General features: G+C 41.9%; 1 protein-coding gene across 4 annotated transcripts; it reads left to right on the plus strand.

Annotated features, from left to right (window-relative positions):
- Nucleotides 1-327: 327 nt before the first annotated feature.
- On the plus strand, nt 328-16786 carry Slc25a38 (solute carrier family 25 member 38). 4 transcript variants are annotated; one of them, XM_027932385.2, is made up of 7 exons: nt 328-594; nt 6782-6903; nt 7487-7571; nt 9966-10145; nt 10409-10577; nt 13831-13997; nt 16001-16786. In XM_027932385.2, the coding sequence occupies exons 1-7, from the start codon at nt 526-528 to the stop codon at nt 16121-16123; spliced, it is 915 nt and encodes a 304-aa protein (XP_027788186.2). In that variant the 5' UTR covers nt 328-525; the 3' UTR covers nt 16124-16786. The 4 variants fall into 4 exon arrangements, with proteins under 4 accessions (XP_027788186.2, XP_027788188.2, XP_027788189.2 ...); XM_027932387.2 differs by having other exon boundaries at nt 449-594; nt 7487-7523; XM_027932388.2 differs by lacking the exon at nt 328-594 and adding an exon at nt 4883-5025.
- The last annotated feature ends 1910 nt before the right edge of the window (nt 16787-18696 follow it).

Consider the following 18696-nt stretch of genomic DNA (forward strand, 5'->3'; position numbering starts at 1 on the left):
GCTCATTGTAAGAGCCCCCCTGAGCTAATTTCTCTCTCTCCCTCTCAACCCTCCTTCAACAGGCCCAAGCAAGAACAGCGGTAATTCTATGAGCTTCCACAAGGTGGCACTAAAGACACGCTCACCAGGGGCGTGACCCAGCGAAGCACCCGGAAGGGAAATCTTTCCGCCCATGCCTTTCCATTGGGTTCGCCTGGCTTTCTCTTCCCCGATACACGTAGGACGGTGCTCCTCTAGCGCTGCCGACTTCGGCTGGGCGTGATGGGTAAGGTAGGCTGGAGAGCCGAGTCACGCAGCCTGCGGAGCTAATGAAGAAGGGCTAGTAGCTTCCGCGCAAGGTCCGGGCGTGGACGTAGCTGGGACGCGCAGGCCAGCCAGGTGCTGGGAGCTCGGGGCTCCTTCTTCCGGAGACCCCGACGCGTTGCCCGGTTACCGCGTTGTCTCATCTCCCTTCCACAGTCTCCAGGGCCGGGCCTCGCGGCCACCGAGGCACCCGGCCCCGAGCTCTCGCTGTTCGCCTCTCCAATGAATCAGAAGGTGCGCGCAGCGCTGCTGCCTCCCCAAGATGTCGGAGACAAGGTGGAGACACTTATGGTGAGGAGCCTGCGAGGAGGGAAGGAAGGGGTTCCGAGGCCGCCAGCTCGGGCGGATTCGAGGCTCTAGGGGGACCCTCGGCACAGTCAGCGCGCAGGATTGGGACGTGGCCGGAGTGTTAAAGTTGGGCTGTGGGATTAACGCAAGGCGGGACGGGAGGAGCTGCCGCCCAAACCCTGGGACGGGCTGGGTTGACGTCTGGGGACAGCTGCGGTATTGCAGCGGCCGGGACGAGGTGTCGGGGAGTGTGCCCGCGCGGGCCCAGCACCGTGCGCGCTACCAGAAGTTGTTCCGAGTGCGAGTCCTGGAGCGATAGATGGGAGGGCAGCCGGGCAGAGCTTTGAACCATAGCAAGGCCAGGGATCGCGCCAAGCCTGAGGAGCCGTAGTAGCCGGAGCGAGCCGTCCCAGGGTTGTCCAGGAAGCCAGTGGGCCACCGCTTAGGCTCCTCCGGGGCGCAGCCTCTTGACCAGCAGTGGCAGGCGGATTCGCGGGCGCCAAAGACGCCACGCCCCTTGCGGTCCGTACTGGCTGCAGCCTGCGAGCCGCCCAGCCGCCATTGGTGGAGGCGGAGGTGTTGGTGGGCGAGGCCGGCGGCCCCCCAGGGTGTTGTCTCCTAATCCTCGCCGGTGATTGGTGAAGGCGGGGGTGTGGCTATGCTGGGGGCGGGCCCTAGGAATTGGGCAGCTAGCTAGATGAGGTGGCTAGCTTTTTTGTTTTTTTAAAAAAGTTTAAACGCAGCCGCAGCAGCTATACGTTCATGATTTTGAAAATCTGCTTACCTTTTTCTACCCCTCCAGCCTTCGCCTTCAGATCTGAATTGGATTTAGGATATTTTTTGTAGAATAAAAATTATTTGTGGAATCATTTTGCAAACTGTTATTGTTACCTTTGTGTTTGTATTCTTTTCTCTTTTATTTGCCCTACCCTTCTCACACCGAAAAAAGAAATAAATTATTCATCTTATTTTCCATGAATAATTAGCAGTTTTTAAAAATTAAGTCTATTCTTGAAGGCTGGAGGTGTAGATCAGTGGTACAGCACATATTTAGCATGGGCAAGGCCACCAGAAAGGGGGGAGGGGAAGGGAAAGAGAGGGAGGGAAAGAAAGAGGGAGGGAGGGAAGAAAGAAAAGTCCACTCGCAAATGGTGTGCTATCTACCATTGACAAAATGTTAATTACCTGCCTTTTTTAGTTTACCTACTAGATGATAATCGATACTTCTGGCATATATATATTTAGCATCTAGTCTGTGTTCAAAGACCTGAAAAATTATATATATTATGGGCTTTATTAGTTTATTCAACAAATATTGAGTCAATAATATTTCCAATCTGTGCTGTGAAAAATAAAGATATTAAAAAGATAGTTTTTGTCATCCGAGTCCAGAGGTGAAGGATTTCAGCCTTGAAACAAATTAAGTGCAATACCAGAGGGAGCCTTGGGGAAGCAGCACCAAGATAACTGCTGGAGGGAGAAGGGCTGGAGAAGGGCTGGAAGGAGCTGAGGAGGATTAACCTGTCCTGGGATGAGGCACCCTGAGCCCACTGAACTTTATCCTATGGATGTGTGCTCAAGGGATAGGCTTTGAGCATGTCACATTTTCTATTATGTGACAAGAGCCTTTCATTTATCACTGTTGAACACCTATTGTGCCCAGTTATTGAGATACCACCATGAAGAAGACAAGATAGGAGTTACCATATCTTTTGTCATGGACCCTTAGTTATAAAGGAGATGGGCATGGGTGCTGCTGCAGGAATCCTGGGGAGGGGGCATTGAACCCAGAAGCAGGGGAGTTAGGGAGCAGTAGATGAATTAGGGCAGAGAGACAATACCTCAGTTTTCTGGGGTGAGGGGAAGGTAATAGGCCTCCATTATGGCAGAGGAATTGTATTTGAGAGAGAGTGAGAGCAAGCACAAAAATGATAAAGAAGGAGCTGCATGATTCATGAAGACTTTGCAGCCCGCAGTTTGGACTTTATCCTGAGAGGAATGTAGAGCAATAAAAGGGTGTTGACTTTTAAATTTTTTTTTATTTCAATAAGTACTAATGACTAATATTCTTTCTTTTTTAGTTCTAAAGATTAAGCCCAGGGGTGCTCTACCACTCCAAATCCCTAGCCATTTTTATATTTTATTTTGAGACACAGGCTCTTGCTGATTTGCTCAGGCTGGGACTATAGGCATGTGCCACCATGCCCAGGGATACTTTGTAGTTTCTAACACATTTATTGGTACTTATATTTTCAACACATTTATTCTTTTTTAAGTTGATAACTTTTTTAAAATATTTATTTTTAGTTGTAGTTGGACACAATACCTTTATGTTATTTATTTATTTTTATGAGGTGCTGAGGATCGAACCCAGGGCCTCGGACGTGCTAGGCCAGCGCTCTACTGCTGAGCCACAACCCCAGCCTCTTAAGTTGATAACTTAAAATTGTATAAAACATTAACTCTTTCATTGAAGGGTTTTATACCAAAAAGCACTATGGTTAGATCTGCAGTTTTGAAAGATGACTCTGGCTGCAGGGTAGAGTGTGAGTTAGCCTGTCAAAGAGATGAAGTGAAGAGATGATGGCAGTCAAGAAGGCAAGAGATGATGTATCCTGACTCAGGATGGATACAAGACATAAATTTGAGCGCTGTTCAGGAGGTGAATGAGCAAGTGTGGAGTGTGGATGGTGCTTGGGTTTTTGGCCCAGGAAGCTGGGTAGATAAATGGCAGTGCATTCACTGGGATGGGGCATCCTAGAGGAGGAGCAAGTTGAAGGTGAGGGGTGGGGATCGTTCATATTTGGAAATATCATCAGAGGTGTGTGGGGGACATCTGAGCAAGTGACTGTGTGGGCCTGAATCTCCTGAGGGAGATGGTAAGTGAAGCCATGGGAGGGGTGTGGAAGCATGGTTCCAGGGGAAATAAAGGAGGTCCTCATTTAAGAGAGTGTCCTGAGAAGTGGGAGGAAACCATGGACACTGTTAATACCTGAAGCCCCCCAAAAAAGCATTTCAAGAGGAAATGAGTAGTGGTCAGCAGTGGTGTGTGAGTGAGCAGCCTGAATATCCTAGATTTTCACTTCAGTGGAGCATGAATTTTGAGTTTTGATCAATGGCTTCAACACCTCTGACCTAGGACACATTCACAACCTCTGTGAGCTTCAGTTTGGTCTGTAAAATGGATTTAAATAGCTCCTGGGGTTGTGAGATTTACCCAGTGCTACTCTGGGAGTGGCCTGGAGGATGACTTTGCACCCTTGAGACTAGAGACTGTCAAGGAGGCCAAAAGGATGGATACATGGGGGTATATAAGGAGTTAGCACCAAAATGGAGTAACTTATGTCAAAATGAAACTAAACGGAGCCAGCAGGGTCCTCGTGCCTATTTGCCTGATAGCAAGAACGATCACGAGAGACTTTGCCAAATCTAACCACAATCTTGCAAGTAGCTTTGTTAAACACAACTTTGTTAAGGTAAATTCAATGAAGACAAATTCCTAGTAACAGCCAATACTGCCAATCAGCTAATGAAGCTCCTGCAGTGAACTCTGTGACCAGTGATTCTTTTTTTTTTAATGATTTTATTATTATTTTTTAAAATACTAGTGATTCTTGTTTAAAACACTTTACATGGTGGACTTCCTTCTACCTTAAAATTTTTCTCTTTGCAATAACCTCCTCCAATGGGCCTATGATCCATCATAGCACACAGATTGCAGATTTGCAAATCCCCTACTCATTCCTGAATAAACTATTTCTTTTTTTCTTTTTTCTTTTTTTAATGCAGTTCTGGGTATTGAATTGAGGTCCTTGCCCATGGTAGGGAAGCACTTTACCACTGAACTATATCCCCAGCCATTTTTATTTTATTTTTGATACAGGATCTCACTAAACTGCCTTGGCTAGCCCTGAGATTCTCCTGCCTCAGCCTCCCAAGTAGCTGGAGTTATAGGTGTGTACCAACAAACTCAGTATTCTTAGAGTCCTTCTAGATTGACAGGGGACAGACTGGGAAGACCAAGGGATCAGCCAGCAGGACATGGTCATGAAGCTGCAGGCAGAGAAAGCCTTCATGTCTTCTGGGTTTCCAGCCTGATACCTGAAGTATCCCAATATGGATCAGAGGAGAAACAGGTGTGTGTGTGTGTAGAACTGTTGACCAAGTTTCCATTTTGCATCTGTTGAGTTTGAGACTCTTATGAGACTGAAGGAGGAGGTGTTGAGTTAGTGGGGCCAGAGATGTGGGCGTTACTAGCATGTGTGTGAAGTTGCCCTGAGAAGGCTGCAGACAGAGGAGATAAGAGGAGCAGCAACATCTAAGTGGCAGGTCAAGGAAAAGGAGACTTTGAAGGGGAGCCAGAAACAAAGAGAAAGAAAAACCAAGACTGAGAGGAGAGGCAATCATCTGTATCAGATGCATCAGAGAATCCAGGTAAGATAAAGACAGGGACAGGACACGAAAGAATATGCACGTCCTTGGTGAGCCCTCAGAACCACTCTAGTGAAGGATATTTAGCTAGATGGCACACTGAGCGCCCAAGGAGTGACTGGCAAAGTGTGAGTTAAGCTGATATAGGGATCGGTCTGGAAAGACGGTTTTGGAGCATCAGGCAGAGAAGAGAAGCCAACAATGGAAGGCAAAGGCCCAGTGTGTGAAGCAGCAGCACTCCTTGATGCTGCAAAGTCTCAGGTAAGGCTGAGAAACACAGATCTCCTGGGATATTGGTTAGCAGAAAAGGAAGACATCTCTGGGCAAGCGGGAGTTGGGCCCATACAGACAAAATGTACACCTTTGCCAGGCATCGTGGTACATATATCTGGAATCCCAGCAGCTAAGGAGACTGAGACAGGAGGATTATGAGTTCAGAGCCAGCCCCAGAAACTTAGTGAGACCTCAAGCAATACAACAAGACCCTGTCTCTAAATAAACATAAAAAAGCCTGGGTATGTGGCTGAGTGGTTAAGCACTCCTGGGTTCAATCCCCAGTACAAAATATAGATATCTTTGTTTGATTTTACCTATTGTCTTATCAAAACACCTGCTGTCATTTCAGGGCTATTGGAACGTGGTTGTAAACTCCAGCCTTTAATTTCTGAATTTATTTAGTCCTTCCAAGTGGTTTTCTAAGTCATTGCAGTTGTAACTTGCTCATGCTGGCACTTGGGATGATCTGTCTTTTCTGTTTATATATATATGGTTTGTTTTTTTCTGTGAAACAAGTACTACATATTAGACATTTCAGTTCCTGTAAGTGATTATGTGATATGTATAATGGCAAACTGTATTTATCTTAATAGTATTTTAGGGCTACAGTAGTATAAGTGCTACTAAATGAGGGAAAAGGTCTTTTTTAGATGGAATTTGCCAAGTGTCTTCTTTAGAAAAGAGGGTTTTTTTTTTTTTTTAAGTGTGTTTTCACTATCATTTGTGCTGCTGGGTTCTGGGGCCCTGGAAAGAAAACACAGCGTCATACTAGCACCAGTGCTAGGAGCTGAGGCTCCTGGGCTGTGCTTGAGGGAGGTACGTTTAGTCTTTGAAGGAGTTATACTCCTCCAGATGCTGCCTATAGATAATCCAGTGTGTGAGACAGTGCCAGGGCTGAAGTAGAGGCAACAAACCTAGGAGTGCCTACTGGTCTATAGAGCCATCTGTCACCTCTGTAGGTCCCAGTGAGATGGGTGGGTAGAAGAAAGGGAAAGTTTTAAATGAAGGAAATTCATAGATTATACCAGAAATGGAACTTCTTATACATTGTGACTAAGCTTCAGGTTTCATTTGTTTTTGACCTGATTATATAGTATATTATAGGATGTACAGCCAAGGGAGCCTGGAAACCAAAGTTTAGAGTTAAACTCAATTGAGTTTGCTTTTCCAAAGACAAAGAGATATGTGTAATTTTTCAAGTAGGACAAAGTGTGGTTAAGTGTGGACAGTGCATGGAAATAGACATGTTGCTCAGTCTGTTTGCTCAGGGAGTAAAATTATTAGCAACACTAAGACCATAGGAATAGCTCTTGTAGGGCACAATATCCTCAGCAACATTCCTGTGTTATGAATTTGCGGCCATGTGTTTCTCTTATCTAATATATAAAGATGAGGCACCAGCCTGGAGTTACTGGCCCAGCTGTGGAGAAAGGTGCATAATGTGCTAGCAGAGCTGCTGACACAATGCTCTCTTGTTCTGCAGTTACATCCAGTGATCAAGGCTTTCCTGTGTGGCTCTATCAGTGGGACCTGCTCTACCCTCCTTTTCCAGCCCCTGGATCTCCTTAAAACACGCCTGCAGACTCTCCAGCCCTCAGACCACGGGTAGGGCCTGCTGCTCCACATTTCACTGAGGAACTCGGCTCCATTTTTCAGGCACTGGATCATCTTTCCAGTTAAATCAACCTCCATTCTGTTGGATGCTCAAGGAGAAGCACAAGCTGTGTCCAACTGCTGTGTTTCGTATATAGTGTTTTCAGTGAATATATATTTTTTTATATTTGATGTTTCTTGTTCATTAAGTGGGATTCTTTCCTGTGCAGCTCCAGAGAATCTGCCTCAGTGATATTTGCATTTTATTGTGCTAGCTCGTGATCATAACTGTACTGCTTGATAGGGGGTGGTTTTCTACAAATAACATCAGTTGTGTCTGTTTTGTGCTATATGGAGCTCAGCACTATGGGAAATATATAAAGTGTATTTAAAATGGGAGGTTATTCCATCTGTGAATGGACAGATGAACATTTGTCAAACCAGGAACACGTGGGAAGTCCAGAGTAATTCTACGATGCATTGTAGGGATTCCTAAGTGCTTTAGGAAAGAGTAAATACAAAATCTTTGAGTGGAGATTTTTTTTTATAAGGAAGTGATTTAAGTGACTTTTCCTCTTCTTTTGTCTGCCCTCAGGTCCAGACGTGTTGGCATGTTGGCTGTATTCTTGAAGGTGGTTCGCACTGAGAGTCTTTGGGGCCTTTGGAAAGGGATGTCCCCTGTAAGCCACCTTCTGGGTCTGGGTTCTCTTGCAGTACTTTACTTTGATAACCAGTCATGTCTCATGTACCTCACCAGCTCCTTAGGAAGTGATGGGAGTATAGTGGTTTCCCCTTATCTGTGGTTTTACATTCTGTGGGTTCAGTCAATCCCAATCCAAAAATATTAAATTCCAGAGGGGAACAATTTATAAATTTTAAATTGTGCACTGTTCTGAGTAGTGTGATGAAATATCACACTGTTCACTGCCCAGCCCTATAGGTGAATCACCCATTTTTATAGTCACTTAGTAGCTATGTCAGGAATCAGATTGACTGTTGGGGAATCAGTGCTTATGTTTAAGTAACCCTATGTGCTTAATAATGGCCCCCAAATGCAAGAGCAATGATGCTAGCAATTAGGATATGCCAATGAGAAGCTGTAAAGTTCTTCCTTTAAGTGAAAAGGTAAAAGTTCTTGAGTTAATAAGCAAAGAAAAAAAAAGCGTATGCTGAGGTTGCTAATAGCTATGGCAAAAGTGAATATTCTATCTGTGAAGTTGTGAAGAAGGAAAAAAATTCATTCTAGTTTTGCTGTCACACTTCAAACTGCAAAGTTACAGACACAGTGTGTGAGAAGTACTTAGTGCAGATTGAAAAGGCATTAAATTTGTGAGTGGAAGATATGAAAAAAAAACATGCTCTAATTGATAACAGTATGTTGCACCAGAACGCACTGAACCTAGAGGAAGACTTCGGCAAAGTGTCCCCTGTGATGAATGATAGCAAGCCATTTACTGAAAGTAAGAGGTGGTTACATGGATTTAGAGATAGGTTTGGACTGAAAAATGTAAGACTTACCCGAGAGGTTGTATCTGCTGATGAAATTGCTGCCACATTTCTGGCAGAGTTGAAGAAGTTCATTAAGGAAAAAGCAAGTCTTCAATTTGATGAAGCCAGGCTCTCCTATAAGAAGTTGATCTGTATTCATGAAAGTGTAGAAGAGGCACCATGGCATAAATCATGGAAGGATGTGCTTGATGGGGTGGAAGAACATATTGAAGGCCATGAAGATGTGTTAACAAATGAGGAATTGGAAACACTTGTTGAGTCATGAACAGAGGAAGAAGAAGAGGAAGAAACTGAAGCAGAGCCAACAACATGGATATTATTAAAATTTGGTGAAGTGTTTTGAATTGCACAGACATTAAAGGACAAAATTATGGAGAGAACACAGCATTAAAGTCACCCAGATCATCACCAAGAGATGACGGCCACTGAAGCAACACTTGGATGAGTGAGAAAGAGATAACTCTTGAATACAGTGTTCTTCCAAAAGATTTTGGCAAAAAGCCCTTCAACTATCAAAGCTCCCCAACCATTGATATCATCTGCTTCTGACATTCAGCCATCGAGGTTGGTGGCTCTATGATCCTCCTTCTGACCTATTGTCAGAACGCCAGTAGTAGCCTCATACTGTTTCATTCATCTCACTTCATCTCACGAGGTAGGCGTTGTCATCTATTACCACAAGAAGAAGGGTGAGTACTGTGTAAGCTGTATTGAGGGGTGGGGGGGGGGGAGAGACAGACCACAGTCATATAATTTTTATTACAGTGTTATAATTGTATTTTTATTAATTACTGTGTCTAATTTATAAATGAAGCTTTATCATAGTTATGTATATACAATATAGGAAAAAACATACTGTTTGTAGAGTTTGGTACTATCCACTATTTCAGGCATCCACTGGGAGTCTTAGAACATATCCTCCACAGATAAGAGGGGACTACTGCACTTCCCACCCATCTCTTGTACTGTCACTAACTTCTGTTTGAGGGCTCAAGGAAATATTGCACCTGTATACCTTGGGTATGATTTGTTAGTGTAGCACAGTCTGCAGCAGAAATAGATGACCCACCTCCTCCCTCTGCCTGCCTTTCAGTGTATTCTTGCCCCTTACCACTTCATTGAAAGTGGGCTGGAACCTCACACCTGTATTTCTTTCCCTAATGGCTTTTACTAGCCCTAAGGACTTACTTTGCTAGGATTGCCAAGGTGTTAATACTTACCCCAACCCACACAGTCCTCAACCACTGAATAATGGGTTGATGTTTAAACTTCACCATCTCCCCTCCGATGGAGGACTAATTCTGAGGTGTGTTCTTCACTGGTTCCCAGAGTTCCCCAAAAGGACTGAGTTGCCCACAGCTGTAACTGCTTTTGTAGTTCATCCTTTATTAGCTGCCATCTCTCCTGTCTCTCTTATCCACTTCCTGTTGGTGTTTTCTCTGCACCTTCAATAAACTACTTGCATGCAAATCATCTTGGGGTCTTCTGGGGAAACCCAGCTAAGACAGTATCTAATGGTGTTGGCTCTTTGATTTCATTGTTCTTCCCTCTGGCCTTTTCTGCAGTCCATCGTGAGATGTGTCCCTGGTGTTGGAATTTACTTTGGCACTCTCTACTCTTTGAAGCAGTATTTCTTGCGAGGCCATCCCCCTACTCCCCTGGAATCGATCATGCTGGGTATGAGCTCTCGCTCTGTTGCAGGGGTCTGCATGTCACCTATCACAGTGATCAAGACACGCTATGAGGTGAGTTTGATAGCTCTAGCACTTCAGGGTTGGTACACAGAGCCACTGGGTTCTTGGGAAGTGACTAGTGTCAACTCTTGATTTATAGTCCAACTTGGAGTTGGATGTGGTCACAGAACTCATTTGTGTAGGCAGGCCAAGCCATGTGTGAGCTAGAGCCCATTAGTGCCTTGGTGACGCTGAATAACCTGAAAAGTCAGCTGGGGTCACTGCTCCAGTGCAAGACCTCTATATCTGTCACTGGATCTGTGCTCCCTTTGCAGAGTGGAAAATACGGCTATGAGAGCATCTACGCAGCTCTGAGAAGCATCTACCGCAGTGAGGGACACCGAGGCCTGTTCAGCGGCCTGTCAGCAACTCTCCTTCGTGATGCACCCTTTTCAGGAATTTACCTGATGTTTTACAGCCAGACCAAAGGCCTAGTGCTCCATGGTAAGGATAAAGGAAGGTGTGGTGGAAAAGAGGTATCCCTGAGACATTGGGTTCTTGCTGTTTTATTTGTTATTCTTTTGTTATTCTGTTTGTTATTCTTACCAGTTTTAGGATCTGAGCCATACTAAGATTGTGTCCAGTTTGGGGCTGAGTGCTGGGCCACAAAGGTGGGTGTGACAGACTTGGCCATTGCCCTTTGGAGTTTGTATGCTCTTCAATCAAAGAGTACTGATGCTACTATAATTTGGCAGATTGGGGTGGACTGGGTAAGGAATAACATGTGTTTTGCAGAGGTTCTGTAATAGTACATCCCAAAACAATACATTGTAAAATTCCTGTGTCCCATCCAAGGCCTCCTAGATGAGAAACTTTGGGGTACAAACCTGTGAGGTGTATCTTTTTAGAAGACTTATTGTGATTCAAGTTTGAAGGAAAAAAAAATATTTTCATCCTTGCTGTGTTTCTAGTTAATGTTGTTTTGAGCCTTCCCTTTGGGTAGAGGTAAAGCTGCCAAATCTGAGTTTCAGTTAGGCCCACCTCACCAGTAAGCTTATATTGGACTAGATGTGGGTGAAATCTGTAAGTTGTAAACATCCACCCAAGCAGAGCAAGATGTAGAAAGTTGTTCTGTAGAATGCACCTGCATTCAGTAAAGTATCTGTGGCTAATTAGGGAAACTGGAATGCCTGCCATCCAGACTGGTGATCTGCTGCAGTTAGAATGCTTTGGGAGATTAGCTGTCTCTCCCCAAGCCGCAGGAGGTGTGACCCTGCAGGTCACAGCTTTATTTTATAACAGAAAATTAAGGCAATAAAGCATGGAAGTGAATTTTTGTTTGTGCGAGGGATTGAACCCAGGGCCTTGTGCTTGTACTCTATCACTGAGCTACATCCATAGTCCCTGGAAGTGTATTTCCCCCCTTTTTATTGGCACATTATAATTATACATATCAGCAGAATTTGTTATATATTCATACATGCACACAATAAAACAGTATAATTTGATCAATTTTATTCTCCAGTATCTCCCCTTCCTCCCTCCCCTGTTCCCCTTCTACTATTCTACTGGTCTCCCTTCTATTTTTTTTAAATTTGTTTTAATTAGTTATACATGACAGTAGAATGCATTTTGACACATTTTACACAAATGGAGCACAACTTTTCATTTCTCTGGCTGTACTTGGTGCAGAGTCACACCCGTGGTGTAATCATACATGTATATAGGGTAAAATGTCTGTCACATTCTACCTTTCTTCACGTCCCTCCCTCCTCTTAATCCTCTCTGCACAATCCAAAGTTCCTTTATTCTTCTGCTATTACCACTACGGATCAGCATCTGCTTATCAGAATACATTTGGTCTTTGTTTTTTGGGGATTAGTTTATTTCACTTAGCATGATGTTCTATAGTTCCATCCATTTACCTACAAATGCCATAATTTCATTTTTCTTTAAGGCTGAGCAATATTCCATTGTGTATGTGTACCACATATTCTTTATCTATTCATCTGTTGAAGGGCACCTAGGTTGGTTCCATAGTTTAGCAATTGTGAATTGAGCTCCTATGAACATTGATGTGACTGCATTACTGTAGTATGCTGACTTTAAGTCCTTTGGGTATAGACTGAGGAGTGGGATAGTGGGTCAAATGGTGGTTCCAATCCAAGTTTTCTGAGGAATATCCATATTGCTTTCCAAAGTGGTTGCATCAATTTTCAGTCCCATCGGCAATGTGTGAGTGTGCCTTTTCCCCCATATCCTTGCCAACACTCTTTATTGCTTGTATTCTTGATAATTGCCTTTCTGACTGGAGTTTTGATTTGCTTTTCTCTAATTGCTAGAGATGATGAATATTTTTCTATATGTTTGTTGATTGATTATATTTCTTCTGTTAAGTGCTTGTTCAGTTCCTTAGCCTATTTATTGATTGGGTTGTTTGTTTTTTTGGTGTTATGTTTTTTGAGTTCTTTATATATCCTGGAGATTAGTGCTCTATCCAAGGTGCTTGTGGTAAAGATTTTTTCTCATTCTATAGGTTCTCTCTTCACATTATTGATTATTTCCTTTGCTAAGAAGAAACTCTTTAGTTTGAATATATCCCATTTATTGATTCTTAATTTTATTTCTTGTACTTTAGGAGTCTTGTTAAGGAAGTAAGCTAAGCTGATATGATGAAGATTTGGGCCTACTTTTTCTTCTATGAGGTACAGGTCTCTGTGCCTAAGTCTTGGATCCAATTTGAGTTGATTTTTTGTACAGGATGAGAGAGTTTTATTTCATTTTGTTACACATGGATTTCCAGTTTTCCCAGAACCATTTGTTAGATAAACTGTCTTTTCTCCACTGTATGTTTTTGGTGCCTTTGTCTAGTATGAGGTAGCTGTATTTATGAGGGTTTGTCTCTGTGTCTTCTATTTTGCATTGGTCTACATGTCTATTTTGGTGCCAATATCACGCCTGGAAGTGTATTTTTTAATTTTCAATCCATCTTAAAATTTTTTAAATTGGGTATTTAGAAATAATGTTAAACCTATGAGAAAGGCCACAAGAACAATACAATATATAAATCTGTAAATCTTTTGAGAGTAAGTTGTAGACATGACTCATCTTTACCCTTAAATATCTCAGTGTGTATTTCCTAAGAACAAGGACAGGCCCTCATGTAACCATCTATTTTTTCAAATTCAAGAAGTTTAATACAGGTAAAATTCTTGAACACATAGTCCATATTCTGATTTCTCTAATCATTCCAGTAGTGTACTTTGTAGTAATTTTTATTTCCAAGAATAGAGGCCAGTTGGTATACCTAAATTTGGGTTTATATAGTGTGTTTTTTCAGTGATTAGATTTAGTTATTTATTTTTAGCAAGTGGACCAAGGATATGATACAGTTTTTATATCAGGAGGCACATGACATTGTGCTTGATCCATTATGGATAACTTGTATCACTTGGATATTAGTTACACCTTTTTCTTTTTAATATTTTTTAGTTGTTGGTGAGCCTTTATTTTATTTATTTATATATGGTGCTAAGAATCAAACCCAGTGCCTCACACATGCTAGGCAAGCGCTCTTCCACTGAGCTACAACCCAAGCCCATTCGTTGCACCTTCAAATATTTAATCCTTAAACTTGTTTGAATCTACATCTTTCTGAATTTTGGGAAGAATGAAGGGACAACTTACACTGAGTTTTATCTGATAAATCTGATAAGTATGAGATATGTAATTCCATGTTATGTGTGTTCTCTTTCAGACCAGTTGGATGCAGTCTTTATTCCTGTCATAAATTTCAGCTGTGGGATATTTGCTGGTATTCTGGCCTCCCTGGTAACTCAACCTGCAGATGTTATCAAGACCCACATGCAGCTCTCCCCAGTGAAGTTTCGGTGGATAGGCCAAGCAGTAACTATCATTTTCAAAGTAAGACCATAGAATGAGTATAGTTTCTTGTAGTGGATAAGGATCTCTCTCTAAAGCAGTAGTTCTTGTCCTTCATTCATTTGGAATCATTTGAGAAGCTTTTAGAAATCTGCATTCCCATGTCAAAATCTAGGCCAAAGATATCAGCGATCTGGTGGAAGGGCAGTATCAGAACTATTTTTTTAGGGGCTTGGGGTGTAGCTCAGTAGTAGAGCATGTGCTTAGCATGTATAAGACTGTGGGCTCAACTCCAGCACCAAAAGAAAAAAAAATCAGAAAAGTTTTGTTTAAAGGTCCCAGTAATCCCAGTGTGCTGCCAAGGTTGAGAACCATAAAAGCTTATGTGTTTTTGTTTTTGTTTTGAGGGGAGGGGCACCTATATTAGGATCCCCTGTTCATCAACATGCAGATTGTTTGACTATAGCCCAGATCTGCTGAACAGGACGTCTGGGTGGTCTCAGTACTCTAATTAAGGACATAGGAAAAAAGATAGTCAGAAAAGAAGCATACATATTATGTTCTAGCTGTCTGGTCTAATACAAATGGTACTGAAAATAAAATGTTATAAAAGATATAAAAGGCACTAAAGCACTATTTAAAAACCAGTGGATTGGCCGTTTTGGAACACAGTACTGTTATCACACACCAGATATTCCTGTTAAAAATAAATGTGAATTTGTGACTCTAATACTGCTCATACCATTTAGGCTGTCTGCTTTCTTATTCTCTGTACATAAAGTCATGAAGTACAACAATAATATATTTTTAAATATATGTGAAATTGCAAATCATTTCAGGTTATGAGGGAGAAAGAAGAGGTGTTTTGCTAAGTGCAGAGGTACATGCCTCCCAGCGGTTTAGGAGGCTAAGGCAGGAGGATCAGGAGTTCAAAGCCAGACTCAGCAAAAGCAAGGCACTAAGCAATTCAGTGAGACCCTGTCTCTAAATAAAATACAAAATAGGGATGGGGATGTGGCTCAGTGGTTGAGTGCCCCTGAGTTCAGTCCCTGTTACCCCCTAAAAAAAATGAAGAGGTGTTTTGCCTTTAATTCTTATACAGATAGGGCTACCAGGAGCACACAGTGAATTACACAAAAAGTACTCCCTCCTGATAGACAAATGCTAAGAAGCCTACTCTTCCTTCAGCCTGTATCCAGGATCCAGGTTTGGCAAACAAACCTTGGCATGGATTTCATCTGCTACTTGGGGCTCAGTGCTTCTGTGTAGTGTACAGACTATACAACTATACACAATAATCTTGCATGATGTAGGGGGCCTGTGAGTGTTGCTCATGGTAGAGAGCATGCTTAACATGTACAAGTCTGGATTCAGTACCTAGCACCCCTCACTCAAAAACATAAAACAAAAAGATTTTTAAGAAATTCTCTTAGATAGAACAGGCTTAAAGCCTAGCAGGTATGCAAAATGATTTTTTTTTCTTCTTCTGTTACCAGGGATTAAATCTAGGGCTGCTCCATGCTGAGCTACATCCCTAGCCCTTTTTATTTTTTATTTGGGGACAGGATCTTGCCAAGTTGTTGAGGCTGGCCTTGATATGCATCTTTCTGCCTCAGTCTCCTGAATTGCTGGAATTACAGGCATGCACCATCACAGCTGGTCAAAAAACATTTTTTAAAGTTCATTAGTTATCTTTTTTTTCCTTTTGTGGTGGTAGTGGAGTACCGGGGATTGAATACAGGGGCACTCAACCACTGAGGCACATCCCCAGCCCTATTTTGTATTTTATTTAGAGTCAGTATCTCACTGAATTGCTTAGTACCTCGCTTTTGCTGAGGCTGGCTTTGAACTCGTGATCCTCTTGCCTCAGCCTCTTAAGCCACTAGGATTACAGGTGTGTACCACCGGGTCTTATTCATAGATATGGCATATACTTTAGAAACTAAGACTCAGAAACAAGGTAACAGAGACTCTCTGGTGCCAGATGGATAGTTAATTATATTACTACTTTATTTCTGGAGTTTTGACATTTATTTTCATCATAGGACCATGGGTTGCGTGGCTTCTTTAAAGGCAGTGTCCCCCGGGCCCTCCGCAGAACTCTGATGGCAGCAATGGCATGGACGATCTATGAAGAGATGATGGCCAAAATGGGCCTAAAGTCCTGATAAGAGAGGACCAGGAAAGGGTGGAATCTGCTGTCCTGCTTGGTTCCTGTCAAGCACTGCTTTATCTCAGCATCTGGAGTCTGGTGAAGTCCTACCTGGAAAGCCAGGAAGAAACATGTTTGCCTTCAGTCCCCCATTGAAGGAGACCTGCCTGGAGGCTTCAGATTCCCAGAAAAGGAGTCACCAATGCACAACACAGCCCACTAAAAAGTTGGGACAGAGGTTCGTATATCCTGCAAACTACTTGAAAGACATTTTCAGAGAGATGTCTGCCAGGTGGTTCTGCTTTAGCCACCTGCCTACACTACAGCTCCTTGAGCATGTGCTGGGGCAAGGAGTCATAATCCGGAGAAGCTGTAGGCCTCCTTCCATGTCTAAGGAGCTCTACATGGGGAAGACTAGATCTGAGAAGAGACATAGTGATGTCTACCAGGTGAAGACTGTCTGAAGTATACCAGGTGTAAGAAGAAAATATTTCATTTATTTGGTTCCTAATCATCTTCTCAGAGGCTCTGGAGAATGGGGATAGTAACTTCCTAGTCTCTAAACATCCAAAGAAAAATTTTTGGTGTTGGCCCCCGTACTGTTTCAACTGTAAGCTGTTCTGGCCTTTTTCCACAACTAAAGTTTGGATTAATAAAGTAATATTCTTTATCTTTGAAAGCTGTTTGTAAAATTTAAATAGTATATTTATCATTCTGTTTGAAAATAATAAATTAGTTCTAGGGTGGTTGTTAACTTATATAGGTCATTAAAACCTAATTTTTAAAAAATAACCTTGTTTTACATATTATACAATTCATCCATTTCAAGTATACAATTCAGTGATTTTCAGTAACTTTACTGAATGGTGTAGCCATCACCATAAATTAGTTGTGAACATTTTCATTCCCTAGTAAGATCTCTCATACGTTCATAATTAGTCTTCATTTCCATCCCCAGCCTACCACTCATCTTTCTGTCTATAAATTCACCTTTTCTGGACGCTTCATATAATAATAAATAATGAAGTCTGTTGTATTTAGCTTCTTTCCACTTAGTATGTTTTTTGAGGTTGATTCATGGTGTGACATGTTTGATTCTTTATTCTTTTTTATGCCCAAATAACATTCTATTGTATGCATGTATGGTTGACCTACAGTGTACATGGAGATTTTATGCAGGCCCTCCCATGGATGGTCAACTTCCTTATATAGGATGGCATAATATTTGCATATAACCTACATCATCTTCCCTTATATTTTAAATCATCTCCAAATTACTCATAATTTATTTCAAATGTAATGTAAATACTTTGGAACTAGTTGACACACTGCATTGTTCAAGGAATAATGACAAGAAGAGTGTATACATGTTCAGTACAAATATAAGTTTTTTTTGTTTTAACCTTTTTAATCACATTTTAGTTGAGTTTACACACATGTAACTCTAGGACCAGCCAGGCAACTGTGCTTTATTAATCCATTCTTGAATTGATGAATGTTTGGGTTAATTTCACTTTGAAGCTGTTGTAAATAATGCTGCCATGAATATTCATGTACAAGTGTTGGGATTTTTTTTTCATTTTTCTTGAGCATATACTTAGGAGTGGAATTACTAGACCAAATGGTAAATGTTTAATACTTTGGGAAGTTTTCAAAAACTGTTTTCCAAAGCAGCTGCACCATTTTACATTACCAGCAGGAGTGTGTAGAAATTCTAGGTTCTCCACATCCCCTTCAACACTTGTTACTGTCCCCTTTTACTAGGGCTATCCAAGTATTTTCTTTCAAATTTAGAAGAGTCATTGCTTTATCCAAGGAGCAGACAGAGTTGTGTGGTCTTGTGGTTATCTTGGGTTCTGATCCACATAGCACTTCACTTAGACATATTGAAATTATGCCTAGGAAATGGGAATAGTTAATATTTTCTACCTCCTAGGGTGGTAGTGAGGGTTGAGTGAGTAAATGTTTCTAGAACATTGTATTAGTTTCATAGGGTTGTATCAACAAATTAACCATAAGCTGGATCACCAAAACAACATAAGTTGTTTCAGTTCTGGAGATAAAGCAGAGCATTTACTTCATGCTCTCTTGAAAGTTCTGGAGAACCATTTCTTGTCTGTTCTTCTGGTGATTGATGGCAATCCTTGGTGTTCCTGGGTTTACACATGCATCACTCTGATCCCCTACCTCTGTCTTCATATGTTTTCTTCTCTGGGTATGTCTCTCCATGTCCAAATATCTCTCTTAAGGACTCCAGTCATCCAGACCCAGGACCTCATTTTAGCATAAAGACCCTACTTCCAAAAAAGTTCACATCCACAGCTACTATAGATTAGAACTCCAACATGTATTTTGGGGGCATGCTTCATCCCATAGCATAAATATATTTAATGATTTATAAGTTTACAATAAGTTTATACTTTAAGTTTTAAATTAAAACTGTCCTATTTAAAATAATTTGGGTAGGACTATGAGAGAGCATAAAGCAGTTCCTGGCTTCATAGTGGCACCCAAACCACCAGTGGTGATCTCCATGTTGTGAGTCCTGTGCTGGGAGAAGCACTTAAGATGTGAAGGCAAGTTAGAGAG

The sequence above is a fragment of the Marmota flaviventris genome, chromosome 1, assembly GCF_047511675.1.
Source record: "Marmota flaviventris isolate mMarFla1 chromosome 1, mMarFla1.hap1, whole genome shotgun sequence".
In the NCBI taxonomy this organism is placed as follows: Eukaryota; Metazoa; Chordata; class Mammalia; order Rodentia; family Sciuridae; genus Marmota; species Marmota flaviventris.

Bases quoted from the DNA above. Each gene is read 5' to 3' on its own strand.
- Slc25a38 (XM_027932385.2), top strand. From the start codon at position 526: ATGAATCAGAAGGTGCGCGCAGCGCTGCTGCCTCCCCAAGATGTCGGA. The intron at 7,572-9,965 runs GTAAGCCACCTT...CCTTTTCTGCAG, and splicing joins TTTGGAAAGGGATGTCCCCT to TCCATCGTGAGATGTGTCCC. The intron at 10,146-10,408 runs GTGAGTTTGATA...CTCCCTTTGCAG, and splicing joins TGATCAAGACACGCTATGAG to AGTGGAAAATACGGCTATGA.